The 19,697-nt window shown below is 35.2% G+C and overlaps 2 protein-coding genes across 2 annotated transcripts in view; one reads left to right on the forward strand and one right to left on the reverse strand.

Annotated features, from left to right (window-relative positions):
* The window catches only part of LOC105233165 (dmX-like protein 2), a 62,777-nt gene that overhangs the window by 32,509 nt on the left and 10,571 nt on the right, over positions 1 to 19,697 (forward strand). The window contains exons 10-19 of the mRNA XM_049454589.1: positions 340 to 1,162; positions 1,893 to 2,123; positions 3,105 to 3,221; positions 4,227 to 4,460; positions 4,794 to 5,052; positions 5,442 to 5,523; positions 5,941 to 6,210; positions 9,298 to 9,367; positions 16,616 to 16,690; positions 17,519 to 17,652. Coding sequence (XP_049310546.1) covers positions 340 to 1,162; positions 1,893 to 2,123; positions 3,105 to 3,221; positions 4,227 to 4,460; positions 4,794 to 5,052; positions 5,442 to 5,523; positions 5,941 to 6,210; positions 9,298 to 9,367; positions 16,616 to 16,690; positions 17,519 to 17,652 — 2,295 coding nt within the window. The remainder of the gene's footprint in view (positions 1 to 339; positions 1,163 to 1,892; positions 2,124 to 3,104; positions 3,222 to 4,226; positions 4,461 to 4,793; positions 5,053 to 5,441; positions 5,524 to 5,940; positions 6,211 to 9,297; positions 9,368 to 16,615; positions 16,691 to 17,518; positions 17,653 to 19,697) is intronic.
* Positions 1 to 19,697, reverse strand: part of LOC125778148 (uncharacterized) — a 334,571-nt gene that overhangs the window by 27,149 nt on the left and 287,725 nt on the right. The window lies entirely within an intron of this gene.

Here is a 19,697-nt window from a genome sequence, read left to right on the forward strand (position 1 = left end):
TCTGTAACAACATGTCGCGTATATTGAAAAAATAAAACTGTGTATAGATGTACATATATAAATATAACTAAAATTATTCTTAAATGTTATTGAATTCGTAGTTTGTATTTTTAACGTGTTTTTTTATAGCTAGAACTCACCAGTATTATTATTTATATGAACATATTTTATGTTTATACACATTTTATATATTTACTTATGTAAAAATTATGCGTCACCTTTTCTATGGGGTTAAAAAGATAGGATAGTCATGATGATATGCCAATTATGTTAAAAGTAAAACAATAAATCAGTAGGCTTCGGTTATAATAACTAAATTTGTATCCTTTATCTTTTCAGTCTCAAACGGTGGATATGCTTCAGACTATCATTAAAATTTCACCATTACCTGGAGTTGCAGCGAACTCTTTTTGCGAAATCTTCATTCTCAGAGATTTATCAATTGCACTATCCTCTTGTATTTATCAATCTTTATGTGACTCGGAAAGTTTTGTTGTTCATCGCAACTCAACATTAAATGGATTTCAAAGCCCTGGTATTGAAAACATTGCTAAATTGAATTCACTTTTCGAATGTTCACATTTAATTGGCAATAGCAATGCATATAATAAGAGAAGAAAATATTCGTGCGATGAGTCAACAGATGTTTGTACTTCCCCGGCGAAGTGGCCTGGGGTTACAAATTTAAGAGCATTGTTAGCACGAGAGAAAGATGAAGACATTCCAAAATTAAACGTTCTACTACTTGAGTCATTTATTGCTACCTTTATGTCGCTCTTAATATATTCCATGGCCACTTGTGACTGTCGCTTGCTATATAGACTTGTTGGCCAAAAATTTTCGACAGAAACTTGGGCGACCATATTCGGAGGTGGAATGAAAAAGTTATTGAGAAAAGCAACTTTACGCAACGAAACTACGACTCCGAATCAATCGCAATCCAACGGTTCTGAGGATAGAACCGATGAAAGTGGTGTTTGGAACACAGTCACTTCCATCACCAAACAACGTGTTAAACTCAACATGAAACTACTTGGCACATTCAGCCACAGTAGTACTTCAACAAATATGAAAGAAGACAAGCCAACTTATCGAGAACAATTTGTTCCTCCAGAAATGTCTATGTTGTCATATTTTCTCTTGAAACCTATCAATACTAATGGTAAGCATTTTTATATATTAAATTTTTTTAACCTTTGTTGTAACCGATTTTGATTTTGAAATAACTTGTTTGAGATTGGAATAACTTTGGTTTTGTTGTAGAGTTTACCACTTCTTATATTTTATTGTTTTTTTTTTTTAATTAGCGAATTAAATATATTTTTGTAAATAAATTATTGTTATTAAAATTTAGGTAGAATTATTATTATTGAAACATTCAAGGTGTCATTTCCATTTCGTTACTTAATCAACTAAAATATCGAATTATATGTTTGTACATACATATATTAATAGAAAATATTTTGCAGACTTTGATCAAAAAAAAAGTTCTAGAATAATTTTTTTATAAGTTTGATGTTGGAAACAAAATTTTTATTGGATTTCGATGTCATGGAAACAGTTTTTGTCAATTGTTCAGAAAGAAACAACGGACTAAACGCCTAATAAAATATTTCGGTTTGAAAGAACTTTAAAAAATGTAAAACTCATTTTATTATATAGATATCTACTTAATTAAGTGTAAAATTATAATCTAAGTACAACCTTTCGAAATTTGTTGCTGAGAAAGTTTTTAATTGGTGTTCTATTAATTCAAATAAGAGTTGTGCCCTATATCTGTCAATGGAGCGAGAGTTTTAAAATTTACTACTTAAGCATAGATAACTGAGTACTAGTTTTTGTTATTCGTTCTGCATATATAAATACATTTTGTATGTTTTAATTATTTTAAGATGAAGACGACTACGATACTGATGATCCTTTAGAAAGTGATAATGAAGATGAAGATGATGATGATCCTACGGAAATGAATAACTCTAAAATGAATTATCAACAGCCAAAGTGCAATACGGAACATCTAAATCCTTCTTCATATTCTTGGAGTATATTACGATTAGCGGTTCTTCAATTAGTTTCTTCTAAAATTCAAGAATTTGTAAATGTAGCTGGTATAGAAATCCAAGGTATGTATACATATATGTATGTAAAAGATCACAGTAAGAGGTTTGATAAACTATTAATTAATTATGAATTTTTATACTTTCGAGGTAAAATCTGTTCAAAATTTCCCTAGTCCCAGTGCAATTTATATAATGATTTTGGAACTTCACATTGTTTTCAAACTGTATATATCAGTCAATATGTGAAGTCTTAAACAAGCTTAGAAAGCATACATATATCATTGTCTCCATTAACATTTGAATTAAATATTTTTTGTAATCCCAAATACGCGATAACAAATAATAAATATATGATTTAAGCTCATTTACCAGATTAAAAAATATATATTTTTTGCTTTTACGAAAATTCATATTAAACAATAAGATAAAAAATAAAAAATAAATTTATAATTATATTCTTTAAAAACAAAAATAAAGTTTTTAGTCCCAACATCTGGATTAAAAAAACGAAAAAATTTTTTTATGCAAAATGATTCAATAGAAAAATTCGCAACCCTATTCTATATAATGATTACCGTTATTCTAGAAGACTTTATGTCAAATATGTCGATCAGTGTCTGAGTTACCTTCTTAAAATTGCATGGAAGCATCTGCCCCAGCATATGGTACTTGAGTAATGTCAAAACTTAATGCCACCAGCCCAGACATTTGATTTACGGATTTTTCAATTCCCAGCCATCTTTAAAATGTTTATGTTCCAATGATATGTAATCGGTCTGGACCGTTGTCAAAGTTCTTTATCCTTAATAAATTTATTCCCGCTATATACATATTAAATTTAGCGACTTTGGTTGAGGTATATCTCATTTGAGTTAATTAGGTTGATTTTAATATAAATATCTAAGATATGAACAAAATATACTAATGAAACTAGGTGAGTCTAAGTCCTGTAATTTAAATTAAGTAAAGTAAACTATAAAGTTTTGCCATGACTTAAAGGTATGTCCCGGCTTTAATCTATGCAAATTTTATGTTTTTTATTAGATCTACCAGTTTTGAGTCCCTTATCACATGAACTTTTGCGGACTCTTAGACGATGGCAAGATTTTGCAATAAATCTATTGATAACCAAAGGACCGCCGCCTGAAGACTTTATACCAGGTAATTACTTTCCAAATGATGATTGTTACTTAGTTATGTCGACAATAATTATAATTGTTTATTAGAAAAACTCGAAATATTTTTTGAACTTCTTTAATAAAAATTTTGAAAAGTGTTTTTGGTTTTAACATTTTAAAAATTAAACTAAATGAAACTACGTATTTTAAATTAATTCTGTTGTAAATTTTGTCAAAATCGAACAAAAAGTGTGGGAGATATTAATGTATGAAAAAAAAAACGCAACACTCATTTTCAACATATCTTAGTGGACGCCATTTAGATTTTTTTTTCGAAATCCTCTTAGGCTGACCCCACACCCGATTAGTCAAAAACGTCTTTGGCTAATAAGACACAAAAACATCTTGTGCTCCAACCCACACCAAGCGAAGCACAATACGACATTTTGTCTTTTTGTCTCGCTTGGTGTTCATTGAAATAAAACAAAGAAAGGAGGAAACGAATATTTTCAATAATTGAATAAACGAAAATGGTGAGTGCATCCGTACAACCAGAAGTGTGATTGAGAAAATATTATTACACATTCTGAACTGAGAATGCATCTGAGAAAATTTCGAAATTTCACAAGGATGCAGGTGTCAGCATTCGAATATTTGCTGTATTTAATAAAACATATATTTTTTAAGCAAAATACAAACTACCGCAAAAGCATAACTCCTGCAAAAAGATTAGTTATAACATTTTGCCTAAATGTACGGTGTATCCATAAAACATTAATGACATTTTAAACAATTAATACAGTAGTTTATTTTCCCATAAATTTCCTTTTTACGCTCTCGCACTAGGTCCTAATTAGTATCTTTATTTATAATACATATATCAGGATCTACAATACTTTCAGGATTCATTTTTTACATTCTTGTTATGGATAATTATTTTCATAGAGATAAAATTTTACTTATGTGTTAAATTTTTAATATTTGTAATTTTTATGTACTTGAGATTATATATTATTTGGTTTTCACCTTTTCTGACTTTTATTTATAGGTTGTTTTGTCGAAAGCAGCGGACAGGGGCCAGCATTACACAGATATCGTTCGCTTTTAAACAAAGATAATACGCCGTTCCTCGTTAATTCATCTACTGGGCCTATTCGAAGATTGTGGAATTACTTAGTTAGGCAGGAACAAGCACAGGAAGTTTTTATTAAAGCAGTTTTTGGAAAGAAACTAGATTATCGTACGATGACTCGTGATAATGTCGATTTTAAATTAGAGTCGGGTAACTTATACTAAATTTTTTCAGTTTTGTTTTTACTATGATATTTTTAAAGCCTTTTCGGATTTTGTGTATTCATTCATACACACATTCCTCATATAGAATCATATTATTATTAATTGTCACTCTCATTTTTTTTAAATATGTTCGTTACACTCTAAGCAATTTTGCTGATTCCACAGCTAACATATTACACTTATTTTTTCCAACCACTTTCATCTGATAACCATTGCCATTACTTTTCATGAAAATTATATCCAACTGAACTCTATAAATGCTTATCATTCTCTTGTGAACAAGATTTATTGATCTTAAAATTGCATCTGCATTTTGTAGGATCAGTAAATGAAAGCGACGAATCCGATCATATAAGAGTAATCCATAAGGATCATGAAGCTTTATTATCATTTTGCTTAAACAATAATTCTTCTGGGATGATTTCCTTAGCCAGTCCAAGGGAAATACAAGAATTAGACATTACGATGTTATTAGAATCCCCAAATTGGTACGAAGACGAATGTGATTATGATGTGTTGTCTAAGGAAGCAGAACCCTTGTCATCTACTGGATTTTTGGTTATTCAAACTCAAGAACAGTGAGTATATAATCATAGTTAAATCCATGCATTTAAGCAATTAAGAGATCATAAGAAAGAATATATATAAAAACATATTTTTTAATTCAATATTTTTTTTTAATAAAAATTGTATTTTTAAGCATTCCACCCAATACAATGTGTTTTTTGAGTGATAATGTTATGTAAAATGTAAACCTAAAATTTTTTTCATACACACTCTCTTGTAACACATTATATCATTGAATCACGACTTTTGATGAAGTTAACAGTTGCAATTTTCCGAAATAATGTAGTAATATTTTTATTTATATTTATATAAATAAATTTATATATATTTTTAAATATGTATATATGCTTGTATACCTTAGTATTATACACATTTTTAATCTTTATATCGCTAACCTTAGGAACCAACATAATTCTGCAATAAACTCCGAATCATCTGTTAATTTCCCGTCCGCTTCGCAGTCAGGCCGAGGTACCTCATTGGTGAGTCTTTTGAAATTTTTATTATTCAGAATTCTATTGTGCCAGCGTTTTGGCAGGACAACAGGGAGGGAGTATTATAATAGTTGGCTTAAATCTTTTAGCAAAATGATGAGCCTGCCATATTTATGTACTATATTTATTCTTCGCGTAGAAAAACTAGGCACAAGATGAGAACGTACGATGGTATTAATTGACACAGTGAATAGGGTTTGCTTTACATACTCGAATTGAATAATTTATTTTTTTAATATTTGTAGAATGTGGAAAAGTTCATAAACGCGTTGATATACATATACACACACATGTATGTGTATACGAAGATAATATGAAAGAGTTTAGAAAAATCCAATAATGACGAGATTATATAAATGAAGAATATTTATAAATATGAATTTTAAACGATAAACTTTTTTTCAGATACTGCGCCATAAAATTGAAAATGTAAAACGGATGAGTTCCCATCCATTACTTCCTCTGTATCTTACCGGAGGTCAAGATGGTTCAGTTCAAATATGGGAATGGGGTCACCAACAACCGGTATGTTCACCGCGACAGTCAGGTACCTTTGCAAAAGTGACGCGATGTAGATTTTCTGAGCAAGGAAATAAATTCGGCATTGGAGACGGAGATGGAAATTTGAGTTTATGGCAAGCTGGTACTGCAACGCAAAACAATCGACCATTTTTTGTAAGTAATAGTATTTGTATGTATGTATGTATATTAGTTGAAAACCAACTTAATTATTTTAACAAGCCAAACAAAACAGGATATATTGGCTCTTAAAGTTGTAATGAAAATTTACTTGAAACATGAAGATTATTATATTAACTACAGGAGGAAAAATTTCAATTCGAACTTCTAATATTATATGAATTCCTACTAAATAGAAAAACACATTATAAATCGTAACCTTGCGGGTGACATACTTTATTGCAATGTACTAAAATATTGTTGTCAGTTCGTGTATTGAATAGAAAAACTTCACAAAACAAAACGATGTAGGTCAAGCTTTGAGAATCTTTCGAGAACTTCTTCTGCAGTGACTTCAATGTCATGATGCGTGTGCAGCCATGCCAGGCCGATCAATCCATCTTGAAGCATGTTCGTCCTCAGCCACGTTTTTATGCGGCGAAGTGTCGAAAAAGAGCGTTCAAAGCTTACATTCGTCAAGGAAAGTGTGCAGAATATGCGAAAAAAGTTTGGGGTATAGATCTACAACGCAGTTCTTCAACGTTTCCAATGTAGTAGTCGGTAACTTGTTGCCTTTTGACTTTTGCTTCTGCCCCCAATGGCACTGCCAGATATCAAGTTCACCTTTGAGCTTCAATCGTCCCCTATTTCCCCACTCTGAATTCGCAACTGATTATATAGTCCGACAAAGCACATGGATGCCAATACATATTTGCTTAGGCATTTAATTTCTTTTCCCACCAGTGCAATGGAACATCTGAAATGGTGAGATGATTCTCGCCTTCTTCCATTCAGCTTCTTTGGCAGTTAGATTCTCAACTTTACAGAGAGGGCAATGAACTGTTATAATTCCCACAACCAAGGAGTGGTTAGCCTTACTGAGGACAAAGGAGTCACTGGATTTCTCGTGATCGACCTTAAGCCAAAAAGATCTTATGACAGCGGAAAACCCGGTGAAGATTGTTGGATAACCGGCTCCCAGATGCTTTGATTTATTAAAGTTCTATGGTATATCGGGGGAGTTTTTTTTACATATTACACAAAAGTAGGAGAGTTTCCCCTATCACAAATAAAAGGATTTTCACTTACAGTAAATCGGAAAATTGCCTCACCTCTCTGATTAATATCCGTGCTGCCGCAGATTGAGTGTCGGGGATTGGATCCGATGATTAAGCCCGTTCCTCTTCGCGACGTCTTAGCCAATGTCTTCCTCAATAATAATCCCCTGAGATTAGTACCTTTGTATGTTGAAGGCTAATCTGAAGAATTCTCATTCTTCACACTACTCTACAGAAGGACAGGTCCCTCCGCGAAGAGTCGTTCAAGACTGAATACGATAGTAAAAGACCTCATTTTAAGCACCAGACACAAAAATATAGAAATAGAAAACAATAGAAATGTGTTTCAGCGACTATTACTTTTTATAATAAAACAAAATTTGGTGTCGACGTCGCAAACCAGATGGCACCCAAATATAGCGTAAAAGCGGTTGTTTCCTATGGTCCCTTCAAGTGCCCACAAATAATAATTAGGGTTATGTGAATTTTTCAACGTTTATGTCCATCTTTGTATGCTTTTTCAGTACCTCAAACTTTAAACGCGTTTTTCTCAAAACACACTTTTTTAAACTAGCGGACATGATTCCGGGCGAACTACTCAACCGAATTTGTCAATTTTTTTTTTTAAATGTTCACAAAACGCCTGGCTATCTTCCTTATATTTTTTATAATTTATTGACAATGTTATGACAAAATTTATGTGGTTTTTGTTACGGCTCACTAAAGCTGTGTCATCCGCAAAAGTTGATGTTAATACATTATTAGCTGTTGGAAGATCTGCTGTATATATGGTGTATGTGCTGTATGTATGGAGATATTTACATTAAACTTGTTAGAGGGCGGAGCCACGCTCACTTTTTCAAAAAAAAAATAGCTCACATGTTCCCCTTACATTTGCATTTTATATATTTTCGTTTAATGGCGATTTATGGGCGTGGCACTGGTCCGATTACGCCCATCTATGAACTCGTAATTTTTTTTGTACTAAGGAATCCACATATCAAGTTTTAGTCTGAAATCTAAATTTTTACTCAAGATACAGCTTGCACGGACGGGCGGACAGACAGACAGTCAACCGGATTTGAACTTCTCTCGTCACTACAACTAGTTGCAACAGTATAAAAACTGTTCACACAACCCTGATTTTTGACCTGCTCTTACATGTTTTTTCGGCTTCGTCTCACCTTTGCCACGATATTTTTCTTATTGATCGTCTGTTTCCGAGTCGTAATAGATCCAACACGCATCACCAGTAATAATACGTTTCTTGACAATCTGCGACTCAATGCGACTCTGTTTTTCAAAAAAAAAGTGATGAATTTTGCAACCAATCTTGCTTTAATTTTTCTTAGGCCAAAATCTTTTAATTGATCATTCCGATGGCTTAATGATGCCAGCATGATCCCTGAGTATTAATCGAAGCTCCAATTTCTTTATTTTATTGACGCGTTGATCATCAGTTGATGCCGTCTTGGACGTGGTTCGTCGTCAACGCCTTCTCGACCCCCTTTGAGTAACAAAAACACTTGCTCGTGACAAATAATTATCACGGAAGACCTTTTCCAACATTCTGAACGATTCCGCACACAAAATTTCATGTAATTTCTTTGTTGAATAACTTCACTCCAACCTAGAAAAAAAAATATTTCGAAGAATGATATTTCGCATGAAAACTTAAAAATTCTTACCACAGTAGTAAATAAGTAATAAGTACACATTTTACTCCAACGGTTTATTTACATAATGATGTATCTTCATGATATGTTTTATGAATTTATTCTGAAGCGAAAATGTAGAAAGTAAATGAATGCTCTGAGGTTGCAAGTAAGTATGATGTAATATATTTATACTGTCATTTAATGTCTAGTGTAAGTACATTAATTTGATCAATTGCGGAATGTACTTTTATATGTAAGCAGTCATTACTAAAAACAACTTAACATCTCTGTTTTTCGGAAGATACTATTCCAAAAATACCAAACAGATTTTCATTTATGCTTACTTTCTAACTAATTTCTAATTTCAGACTCACCAGTGTCACAATAAATTACTTTCGGACTTCGTGTTTCTTGGATCTTGCAGTTTGCTCGCGACAGGTAATTTATGAAATATATGCTCATACTGCGATATAAAATTAGATGTAATTATATATGTTTGAAATATAAGCTTGTCAAATATCTCCCTTCCGCTATTTCATAGTACCCCCGTCGTAAAAGCGTAAAAGCCCACCTCCTTATTTGCGGACAGCCGCTTTTCATCTCTTTTGAGTTCAACTTTACACCAACAAGGGCGTTCGCCATGGACAAGAACAGGCGCTATGTCAGGGATATAGGATGCGATAAAACCTCCCATCCGAGCTCCCGTAGCTTTTAACGAGTCATGAACGAAGTGTGTGGTCTGGCGTTGTCCTGGTGGAACATTACACCCTTCCTGTTGGAAAATTCTGGACGTTTCTGGTCGATCGCTTGCTTCAAGCGGTCCAGTTGTTCGCAGTAGATGGTAGATTTAAGCGTCTGGCTGGAGCAGCAAACTTCCTGGCCAGTCACCATCCGCTTCAAAAATGGGTCTAGTTCATTCCGTTTCAGCAGCATATCGCATGCGTTGATTCGGTCTAGAAGGTTTTTTGCGTCAAAACATGCTGAACCCAAACATTAAGCTTTTTGTGTGTCCATGATTTGATCGGTATTCGTCGTCACAGGTCTTCCGCCGCCTGGCTTCTCCATGGTGTCGTTTTCACCCGCTCTGATTTGGCGAAACCATTCCTCCGCAATTCGAAGTGATAGAAAACACCATTAACCTCACAGAACGCTTCTCTAGCGGATTTGCCTTTAACGAAGGAAAACTTTAAAATAGCGTGAATTTCTGCGTTAGTGAACTCCATGTTTACACGTCTATAACTATTGAACGCCATATCCAAACTAATCATGCATAGCGTCATTTTTTACGTTATGTCAAGACCTTTATACAGAGCCGCGAAATTCAAAAGACAAAAAGGCGGAATATTTGACAACCTAGTATTAGTTTATTCAAGTAAAACAAAAAATATAAAGTTTCTCAACAAGCAAATTTAAACTAACATGTGATTGTTTTTTCTGAAACTAGTATGTAATAACTTGTCGTTAGGTCACTTCGATGACAATTAATTTGCGTTTTCTCGTAAGCAGAGCCTAGATATTCCGAACGTTTAAATTTAAATTTTTATTTATTGACATTTGAATTTAAGATGAATTGAAGTAAATACTTTGATAAAATTTAATATTTTATGTAAGAACGTTTTGTATGTACATATGCACTACATATATGTATAACATTGTGAGAAAAAAGTACCCGGAAATTTAAAATAATACGCAAAATATTTAATCATTCATCAATATTTATTTTGGCGCCTTTAAAATAATTCCCATCAGATGTAATTCACTTATGCCAACGATATTTCCAATCCTTGAAACACTTTTCATAAGCACTTTTTGGGATGGCCTTTAGCGACTGAAAACGGGAACCAAAAAAAATCACACGGAGCCAAATCTGGTGAACATGGTGTTTGATCTGATATTCATTGCATTTTTAGCTTTAAATTCGATCACAATCGTAGCTCGATGCGATGGTGTATTATCATCGTGTAACATCCCTGAAGGATGGAGTCATATGTAGAAGTTCACGCAAGTGAGGAAAGTTCTCTGATCGCCATTCACTTGGGAGTGGCCAGAAACGATTCTTTTACATATGACTCAAGCAGCTCACGACTTCCGGTCTTTGACCAAGTATCCTCTGGGTAGCCTAAGAACATCCGTTTGAAGGCGAGCTAACGTGAGAAGGCGAAATATCCCCTACATAGGGTTGTGCGCTGGGTTTGGGACCCGCCACGTAAAAAAACAACCCCAGCGAATAGCAACAACCAGCCTCGGATGAGAGACCCCCTTTTGATGACGACCATGGAAAACGAAATAAGGACTACGAATTGAGGGCATGCACCTGGAATGTCCGGTCCCTTAATTGGGAAGGTGCCGCTGCCCAGCTGGTTGATGTCCTCGTGAAAATAAAGGCTGACATCACCGCCGTCCAAGAAATGCGATGGACGGGACAAGGACAAAGACGAGTAGGTCCTTGTGGCATTTACTACAGTGGCCATATAAAGGAGCGCAAGTTTGGTGTTGGATTCGTGGTGGGAGAGAGACTCCGTCGCCGAGTACTATCATTCATTCTATCTATCATTCACAATTCGCATCAAAGCGAGGTTCTTCAACATATCGCTGATTTGCGCCCACGCCCCGACGGAAGAGAAGGACGATGTGACCAAAGATGACTTTTATGAGCGCTTGGAGCTCGCTTTTGAGAGCTGCCCCCGCCACGATGTCAAAATCGTGCTTGGCGACTTCAACGCCAGGGTGGGCAAAGAAGGTATCTTTGGCACTACGGTCGGTAAATTCAGCCTCCACGAGGAAACATCCCCAAATGGGTTGAGGCTGATCGACTTCGCCGGGGCCCGAAATATGGTTATCTGTAGTACTAGATTCCAGCATAAGAAGATTCATCAAGCTACCTGGCTGTCTCCGGATCGAAAAACCACCAACCAGATCGATCATGTTGTGATAGACGGAAGACACGTCTCCAGTGTTTTAGATGTGCGTGCGCTCCGAGGTCCTAACATCGACTCGGACCACTATCTTGTTGCAGCTAAGATTCGCACCCGCCTCTGTGCAGCAAAAAACGCACGCCAACAAACACAAGGAAGGTTCGACGTCGAGAAGCTGCAATCACAACAGACAGCCGAGCGATTTTCTACTCGGCTTGCACTCCTGCTCTCTGAGAGCACTCGTCAACAACTCGGTATAAGGGAACTGTGGGATGGCATTTCAAACTCCTTACGTACAGCTGCAACCGAAACCATTGGTTTTCGGAAGGTGCAAAAGAACAGCTGGTACGACGAGGAGTGCCGTGTCGCAGCGGAGAGAAAACAGGCTGCCTACCTCGCAACGTTACGATCGACCACAACACGTGCGGGATGGGATAGATACCGAGAGTTGAAGAGGGAAGCGAGACGCATTTGTAGACAGAAAAAGAAAGAGGCCGAAATGCGTGAGTACGAAGAGCTTGATAAGCTGGCCGACAGGGGTAATGCTCGAAAATTCTACCAAAAGATGCGGCGGCTTACAGAAGGTTTCAAGACCGGAGCATACTCATGTAGAACCCCCAAGGTGATCTAGTCACCGATGCCCAGAGCATACTTAAATTATGGAGGGAACACTTCTCCAGCCTGCTGAATGGCAGTGAACACACAACGCCAGGAGAAGACGAACCCGATTCCCCAATCGATGACGATGGAAAAGACGTTCCATTGCCCGACCAAGAAGAAGTTCGAATAGCAATTACCCGCCTGAAGAACAACAAAGCGGCGGGGGCGGATGGATTGCCAGCCGAGCTATTCAAACACGGCGGCGAAGAACTGATAAGGAGCATGCATCAGCTTCTTTGTAAAATATGGTCGGACGAAAGCATGCCCAACGACTGGAATTTAAGTGTGCTATGCCCAATCCATAAAAAAGGAGACCCCACAATCTGCGCCAACTACCGTGGGATTAGCCTCCTTAATATCGCGTATAAGGTTCTATCGAGCGTATTGTGTGAAAGATTAAAGCCCACCGTCAACAAACTGATTGGACCTTATCAGTGTGGCTTCAGACCTGGTAAATCAACAACCGACCAGATATTCACCATTCACCAAATCTTGAAAAGACCCGTAAAAAGAGGATCGACGCATACTACCAGTTCGTCGATTTTAATGCTGCTTTTGACAGAATGAACAGGAGCTGTTTTTATGTCGCCATGTCTGAATTTGGTATCCCCGCAAAATTAATTCGGTTATGTAAAGTGACATTGAGCGGGACCAAAAGCTCCGTCAGGATCGGGAAGGACCTCTCCGAGCCGTTCGATACCAAACGAGGTTTCAGACAAGGCGACTCCCTATCGTGCGATTTCTTCAATCTGCTGCTGGAGAAAATAGTTCGAGCTGCAGAACTTAATCGGGCAGGTACAATCTTTTATAAGAGTGTACAGCTGCTGGCGTATGCCGATGATATTGATATCATCGGTCTCAACACCCGCGCCGTTAGTTCTGCTTTCTCCAAACTGAACAAGGAAGCAACGCAAATGGGTCTGGCAGTGAACGAGGGCAAGACGAAATATCTCCTGTCATCAAACAAACAGTCGTCGCACTCGCGACTTGGCACTCACGTCACTGTTGACAGTCATAACTTTGAAGTTGTAGATAATTTCGTCTATCTTGGAACCAGCGTAAACACCACCAACAATGTCAGCTTTGAAATCCAACGCAGGATAACTCTTGCCAACAGGTGCTACTTCGGACTAAGTAGGCACTTGAGAAGCAAAGTCCTCTCTCGACGAACAAAAACCAAACTCTATAAGTCACTCATAATACCCGTCCTGTTATATGGTGCAGAGGCTTGGACGATGACAACATCTGATGAGTCGACGTTGCGAGTTTTCGAGAGAAAAGTTCTGCGAAAGATTTATGGTCCTTTGCGCGTTGGCCACGGCGAATATCGCATTCGATGGAACGATGAGCTGTACGAGATATACGGCGACATTGACATAGTTCAGCGAATTAAAAGACAGCGGCTACGCTGGCTAGGTCATGTTGTCCGAATGGACGAAAACACTCCAGCTCTGAAAGTATTCGACGCTGTACCCGCCGGGGAAGCAGAGGAAGAGGAAGACCTCCACTCCGTTGGAAGGACCAAGTGGAGAAGGACCTGGCTTCGCTTGGAATATCCAATTGGCGCCACGTAGCGAAGAGAAGAAACGACTGGCGCGCTGTTGTTAACTCGGCTATAGTCGCGTAAGCGGTGTCTACGCCAGTAAAGAAGAAGAAGAACATCCCTGAATTGTTCTCCAACAGTCGGAATTGTTTTCGGCGGATGTTTTAGATCGAAAAAAATCGAAGTTCTGAAAATTAAAATTTGATCGTAGTTGCAGCGATAGATATTGATCTTATAAACACCATATTAAAATTTCAAGTGATTCGGATGGATAGTTTTTTTTTCATCAACGACACGCCGAAAAAAGTAGTTTTTGAGAGAAATGAGTTTAAAGTATCCATTCATCGAGCCCCTCGACCGCGCGCTACCTGCCAAAACGGCTGTAGAAGCTAAAATAATGTGAATATCCTTCCAAAAATTGTACAGTATATTCTCAAAGGACTATACTTTCGAACTATCAAAATTTCGTTGTTTTTTTTTTTTTTTTTGAAAATTCTTGACCACCGGGACCCCTTAATACTCAAAATATCCACCAAAATCATTCGAACGGACTCGCGAGAGATGTTGCTATCTCTCTAACACTTGCCTGACGTTTTTCAAACACTATATCTTTAGTTTTCTGAAAATTTTCATCAGCTGAAGAGGTCGAAGGTCGTCCAGAACGAGGCTAATCTTCAACGATCTCTCGACCGTGTTGAAGGCTTTGTACCACTCGTAGGATTGTGGTTTTGATAAAACTGAATCATTGTAAGCCTTTGCCAATATTCGCAACGATTCCGAAATTTGGTTAGAAATAGAGAATTTTATACACCGCACTACTGTGTTGTACCGACTTAAGCAAGTGCTATAAATAAACTGGCTTACAGATCGTGTTCATATTTGGCATAGTAGTTAAGGACAATCCTACAATCATAGCAAAATAAGTTTTTTGAAATATTATTCACGCGGGGAATTTAATTACTATTTCCGGGTGCTTTTTTTGTCCCAATGTACAGTGAGTAGCTTTAACATTCGGTTTTTTATTTTAGTCACATTAAGTGTGGATAAAAACGTTAAAATAATTTAAAAATGAAAATTTTATATTGATATAATGTAGTTTTCTATTTTACTTAAGAATAACGGATTATAACTAAATTTTGCACTATTTTTAATGGCCTCCTGTTTTGGAATTTTTACTTTTCAAATGCTAATATTATGCAATTAGCAAACTGATTGTATCATCTTTTGTGAAACTCGGTAAATCTGCGACAGAGACGTTTGTTATGATCGAGCAGGCCAGATGTTGCTTTAGCAAGAAAGTGCCGGGAAGAGGTCGTTGATGCAGACCTGAACTCAGACCGTCGACTAAGTATTCGTTTAATTGCGCAGATGTTAAATTTATTAAAATCTGTGCTTCATGAGATTGTGACGGAGCACTTGAATTTGCAAAAGATGTGCGCAAAGATAGTCTCAAAACGTCGTGACCCTTTCACTGCTTGGAAATCACGCTGGCAGCGCTGCATCGGAGGAGCCTATTTTAAAACTTTTAAAGAATTATAACGATTGGTTTAATAAATTTCTTTAAATCGACTCAGTCCTATTAATTTTCGGACAAACCCTGTATTTTGAGTTACGCTGAAATAAAATTTGTGCTGATTTTTCGTTATAACCCGTTATGTATATATATCAAGAGTTTAGTGTTGGAATAGAACTACAAGAAAATTAAAAATAAGAAAACAGTCAAAAATTCACGCAAGATTGGTTGATTTAATTGTAACTCGCGGAAATGATATTTCAATTTATTTACTCAGCTTAATTGTATTATGTTCTTTGCCAATATGTGAGGCCACATGTGCTGAAATCACCGTTGACACCTCTGCTATTTGTAGCGAGATTTCTGTTGATATGTGCATAGCTTACACTTCCAACTGTATTGACATACGCCCCACGTGCGTCTTTAACGGCGAGGAGAATAAGGATTGTTGTGAGAACACCTGTGCCAAAATGTGTTAAGACACTTATCCTATTTTTTAAAAAAACATTGCGACATTGCAACCGAAATCGTATTAATGTCAAAAACATTCGATGAACATTGAATCTCTTCCTTATCTTATTCTAATTCCGATCGAAATACATATTCTCAACAATAATGTTATCTGTTTTCTTGACCAAAATTCATTATTATTTTCATTGCTAAAAAGTTGTATTAATCATTTAGCAAATAGAAGTATATTAACTAAATTTTACGTTTATATTTAATGATTGAAATAACAAGACAAAACTTTTGATGTCGCAACTGCAATAATTTGGCTCAGAAAATGTAAAATAGGTTTAATTTTACGCCATAGTAAAATTTCATTTCCACACACAGTTTGGCACAGCGTGCAGAGTAAAAGAGATACAAGTATAATAAGAAACTGTGAACTAGGATAATGATTAATAAAGCATTAAGCAGTTTAAATTATAAATAAAGAAAAGTAAATTGCCAATAAAGAACAGAGTTCCAACGTAATTAATTTATCGAGTAAATTTATTTCACTATGAAAGTCAAATGTTTTTAATATAATTTACACCGTTTTCTATTTTCAGCCGGTCAAAGCTCTGAAAATAAAAATATAAATATTTGGGATACATTATTGCCGCAAAAAAAATCGTGCGTTTCAGGTAAGTACAATAATATTAGTTAAGGTAGGGATGAAAAATATCATACATTTGGTTGAGAAGTATTTTCGTATTTAGTATAAAACAAACATTTTTACAACCATATACACATACGTACATGCACTAGGTATCAAATGAAGTATCAATTCCACAGTAGTTATTTAAATGCAGATTTATTAAAATAAATAATTAGCAATTCATACAGTAATATTATATTTACATAAGTATTTAAATAACAAATTATATTTTAAGGGGTCAATAGGGTAATCTGGCTTGTTTTTTGACATTTTTTTCATAGAAATTTTTATTCTACAACAAAACTTTTTTCACATATCATGATACATACCTCGTGGAGTGTGTAAACAAATTTTTTCGGAATTTTTTGATGACATCTGTCGGAGAAATGGCTGGGTGAATGAGATGTATTTTTTTTACTGGCGGACACGATTGCTCATGATTGGATCATCTGAAACACAAAAACCCAATTTATTCTTAAAAAGTACTTGAATGGTTATCGTCCCTTTTTCGAAACCTTTCAATGATAAAGTGGGTTTCTACATTAATTCTAAGGGTATAAGGGAACAGAAAATCTAAAAAAATTAAACTTCAAAAATACTACAATCGTCTTTAATTAAAAATATATCTCACCACCTGTTGTATAGAGTAATAACTGACTACCGTTTACCTAAGTACATATATTATAGATACTTTATGCATGTATATATTTAGAAAAAGTAATTTCAATAGACTCAAATATGAATTAATTAAATGTAAGCGAGCAATTGATCAGTTATAAATACTAATATTATATATTACATTTATTCCCTACAGCTTTTACATGTCACGATCAAGGATCGTCATGCATGTGTTTTGCTCCGCAACATCAATTGTTGATTTCCTGTGGAAAAAAAGGGGATGTTTGCGTCTTTGATGTAAGGCAAAGGACACTTAAGCACCGATTCCAGGTATATTTGACTAGATAGCTATTATTAGTATTAATAAACGTCTACATACAATTTGAAGAATCACACATTTAAAAAAGTGCTAACAAAAATTGCATAACAAGATTATAAAAATAAAATAACATATTTTTTGTTCATTTGATTGAAATCACAAAAAAACAAAATATGATGATGTTGGACGTTTCCCAACAATAAATTTCTATTATCTTCTTCAATTGTCTTTTTTCTTCAATTAATGAAAATCATAAGCAATATTTTCAGCTTCCTTAAATAATTTCATTAACCTTGGAAATGGTGAACCCTTACCTTCCAAAGAAGTTATGATTGGGGAAAATTTCTTGAAAATCGATATAGTCCGGAATTTTTTATTATCTCTTGTGACAGCTTTATAAATTCAGCAACTTAAAATGTAAATTTAAGTAATAATTATTATGGAACCTATTTTTTGTACTGATTTTTGACAGACAGATTGAAGTCAGGTTGATATGCATCGCAAATCTTTAAATTTTTTCCTAAATCATAATTTTCCTTTCTCATTTATTAAAATATAACATATCAAGTCAGCATCTCGTTTAGAATTTTTCGAAGACATTTTCTACTGTTTGTTACAGCAAACAAAATTATGAGGCACGTAGGCACGTTATTTCTCTGCTATTCGTAAACAGATACTCTCGTACAAAGCAACATCTCACCAAAACCGTCGTTATATGATTTCTTAAAAAGCAAATATTTTCGATTTGTAATCGTCCTTACCCACATATATTTGCTCATATAATCAGAACAAATTAAGTAAATCCCATGTTTAAAAATATGTTTATATGTGTTACCTGTATAAAATGATTCCGCATTCAACCCATGTACCCCATATGGTTATGATTGGTTCTGGGGGTAACTCTTTATTAAGTTTTAGTGTAGTTTTCACCTGTTTTCATCATTTCATCATTTATGCATCTATTGAAAACAATAATACTTTTGACTCATTCCCGTGTGACCACAATATTCGACTACTGTCGTTCAAATATCGAGAAACAGTTGCATTATTTACTTCTTCCAAATATTTACTGACAATAAAACATGGCATAAAAATTCTTTGAATTCCGAAAATTAAATCATGACATGTCGCCTTGTAATTTTCACTGATATCCAAACGTGTTGGTTTTTGTAATTAAATGTTGGTAACATTTATCCAGGTAGCTATTTCTGAAAATGTTTTCGTGTGGAATAAATTTCTCTATTTATCAAATGAAATTAAATTTTTTGAAGAAATTCGTTTGCATATCTTTCATATTTACTTTGTATATTTTAGATATGAGTTAAAATTTGTTATATTTAAATAAATAAATAAATAAATAAATGTGATAAAACGCCTAAATACAAAGTAGGGCTCCAATGTGATGAAAACCAAGAAAACTACAAAACTCCGAGGTTTTATAATCAGAAAGGCATTTTTATATAGGTTCAATAGCCAGAAAATAATTCATTAATAAGACGTCGGATGAATAATCTATATTAGAAACTGAAACACATGTTGCTTAAGAGTATAAGATATATACTAATGATCAGGATGTCAAGAAGAGATCAATTCCGAGTGACTGTTTGTCCGTCGGTCTGTCCGTGCAAGCGATAACTTGAGTAAAGATTAATATAACATGCTTTCCAAAAAGGGATGAAATGATTTCTGTGTGTCGCTTCGGCCACATTTTATATGTGAAAGATATACGAAAGAACAACATTTACAAATTATTCAGTTTTATTATCAAAATAATCGGTCTCCAATTGCAACATAATAATCGTTGACCTGTGCTCGCTATTCGTCGAATTGTTTAAAATTTCGAGCGTATATTTTCTTTACATAATGTTCATGTGCCAAAAAGAGAACGAAAGAAGCAGACTGCCTACCTCGCAACGTTACAATCGACCACAACACATGCGGGATACGATAAATACGGAGAGTTGAAGAGGGAAGCGAGACGCATTTGCAGACAAAAAAGAGAGAGACTAACAGAAGGTTTCAAGACGGGAGCATACTCTTGTAGAATCTTCAGTGA

The sequence above is a fragment of the Bactrocera dorsalis genome, chromosome 4, assembly GCF_023373825.1.
Source record: "Bactrocera dorsalis isolate Fly_Bdor chromosome 4, ASM2337382v1, whole genome shotgun sequence".
Lineage (NCBI taxonomy): Eukaryota > Metazoa > Arthropoda > Insecta > Diptera > Tephritidae > Bactrocera > Bactrocera dorsalis.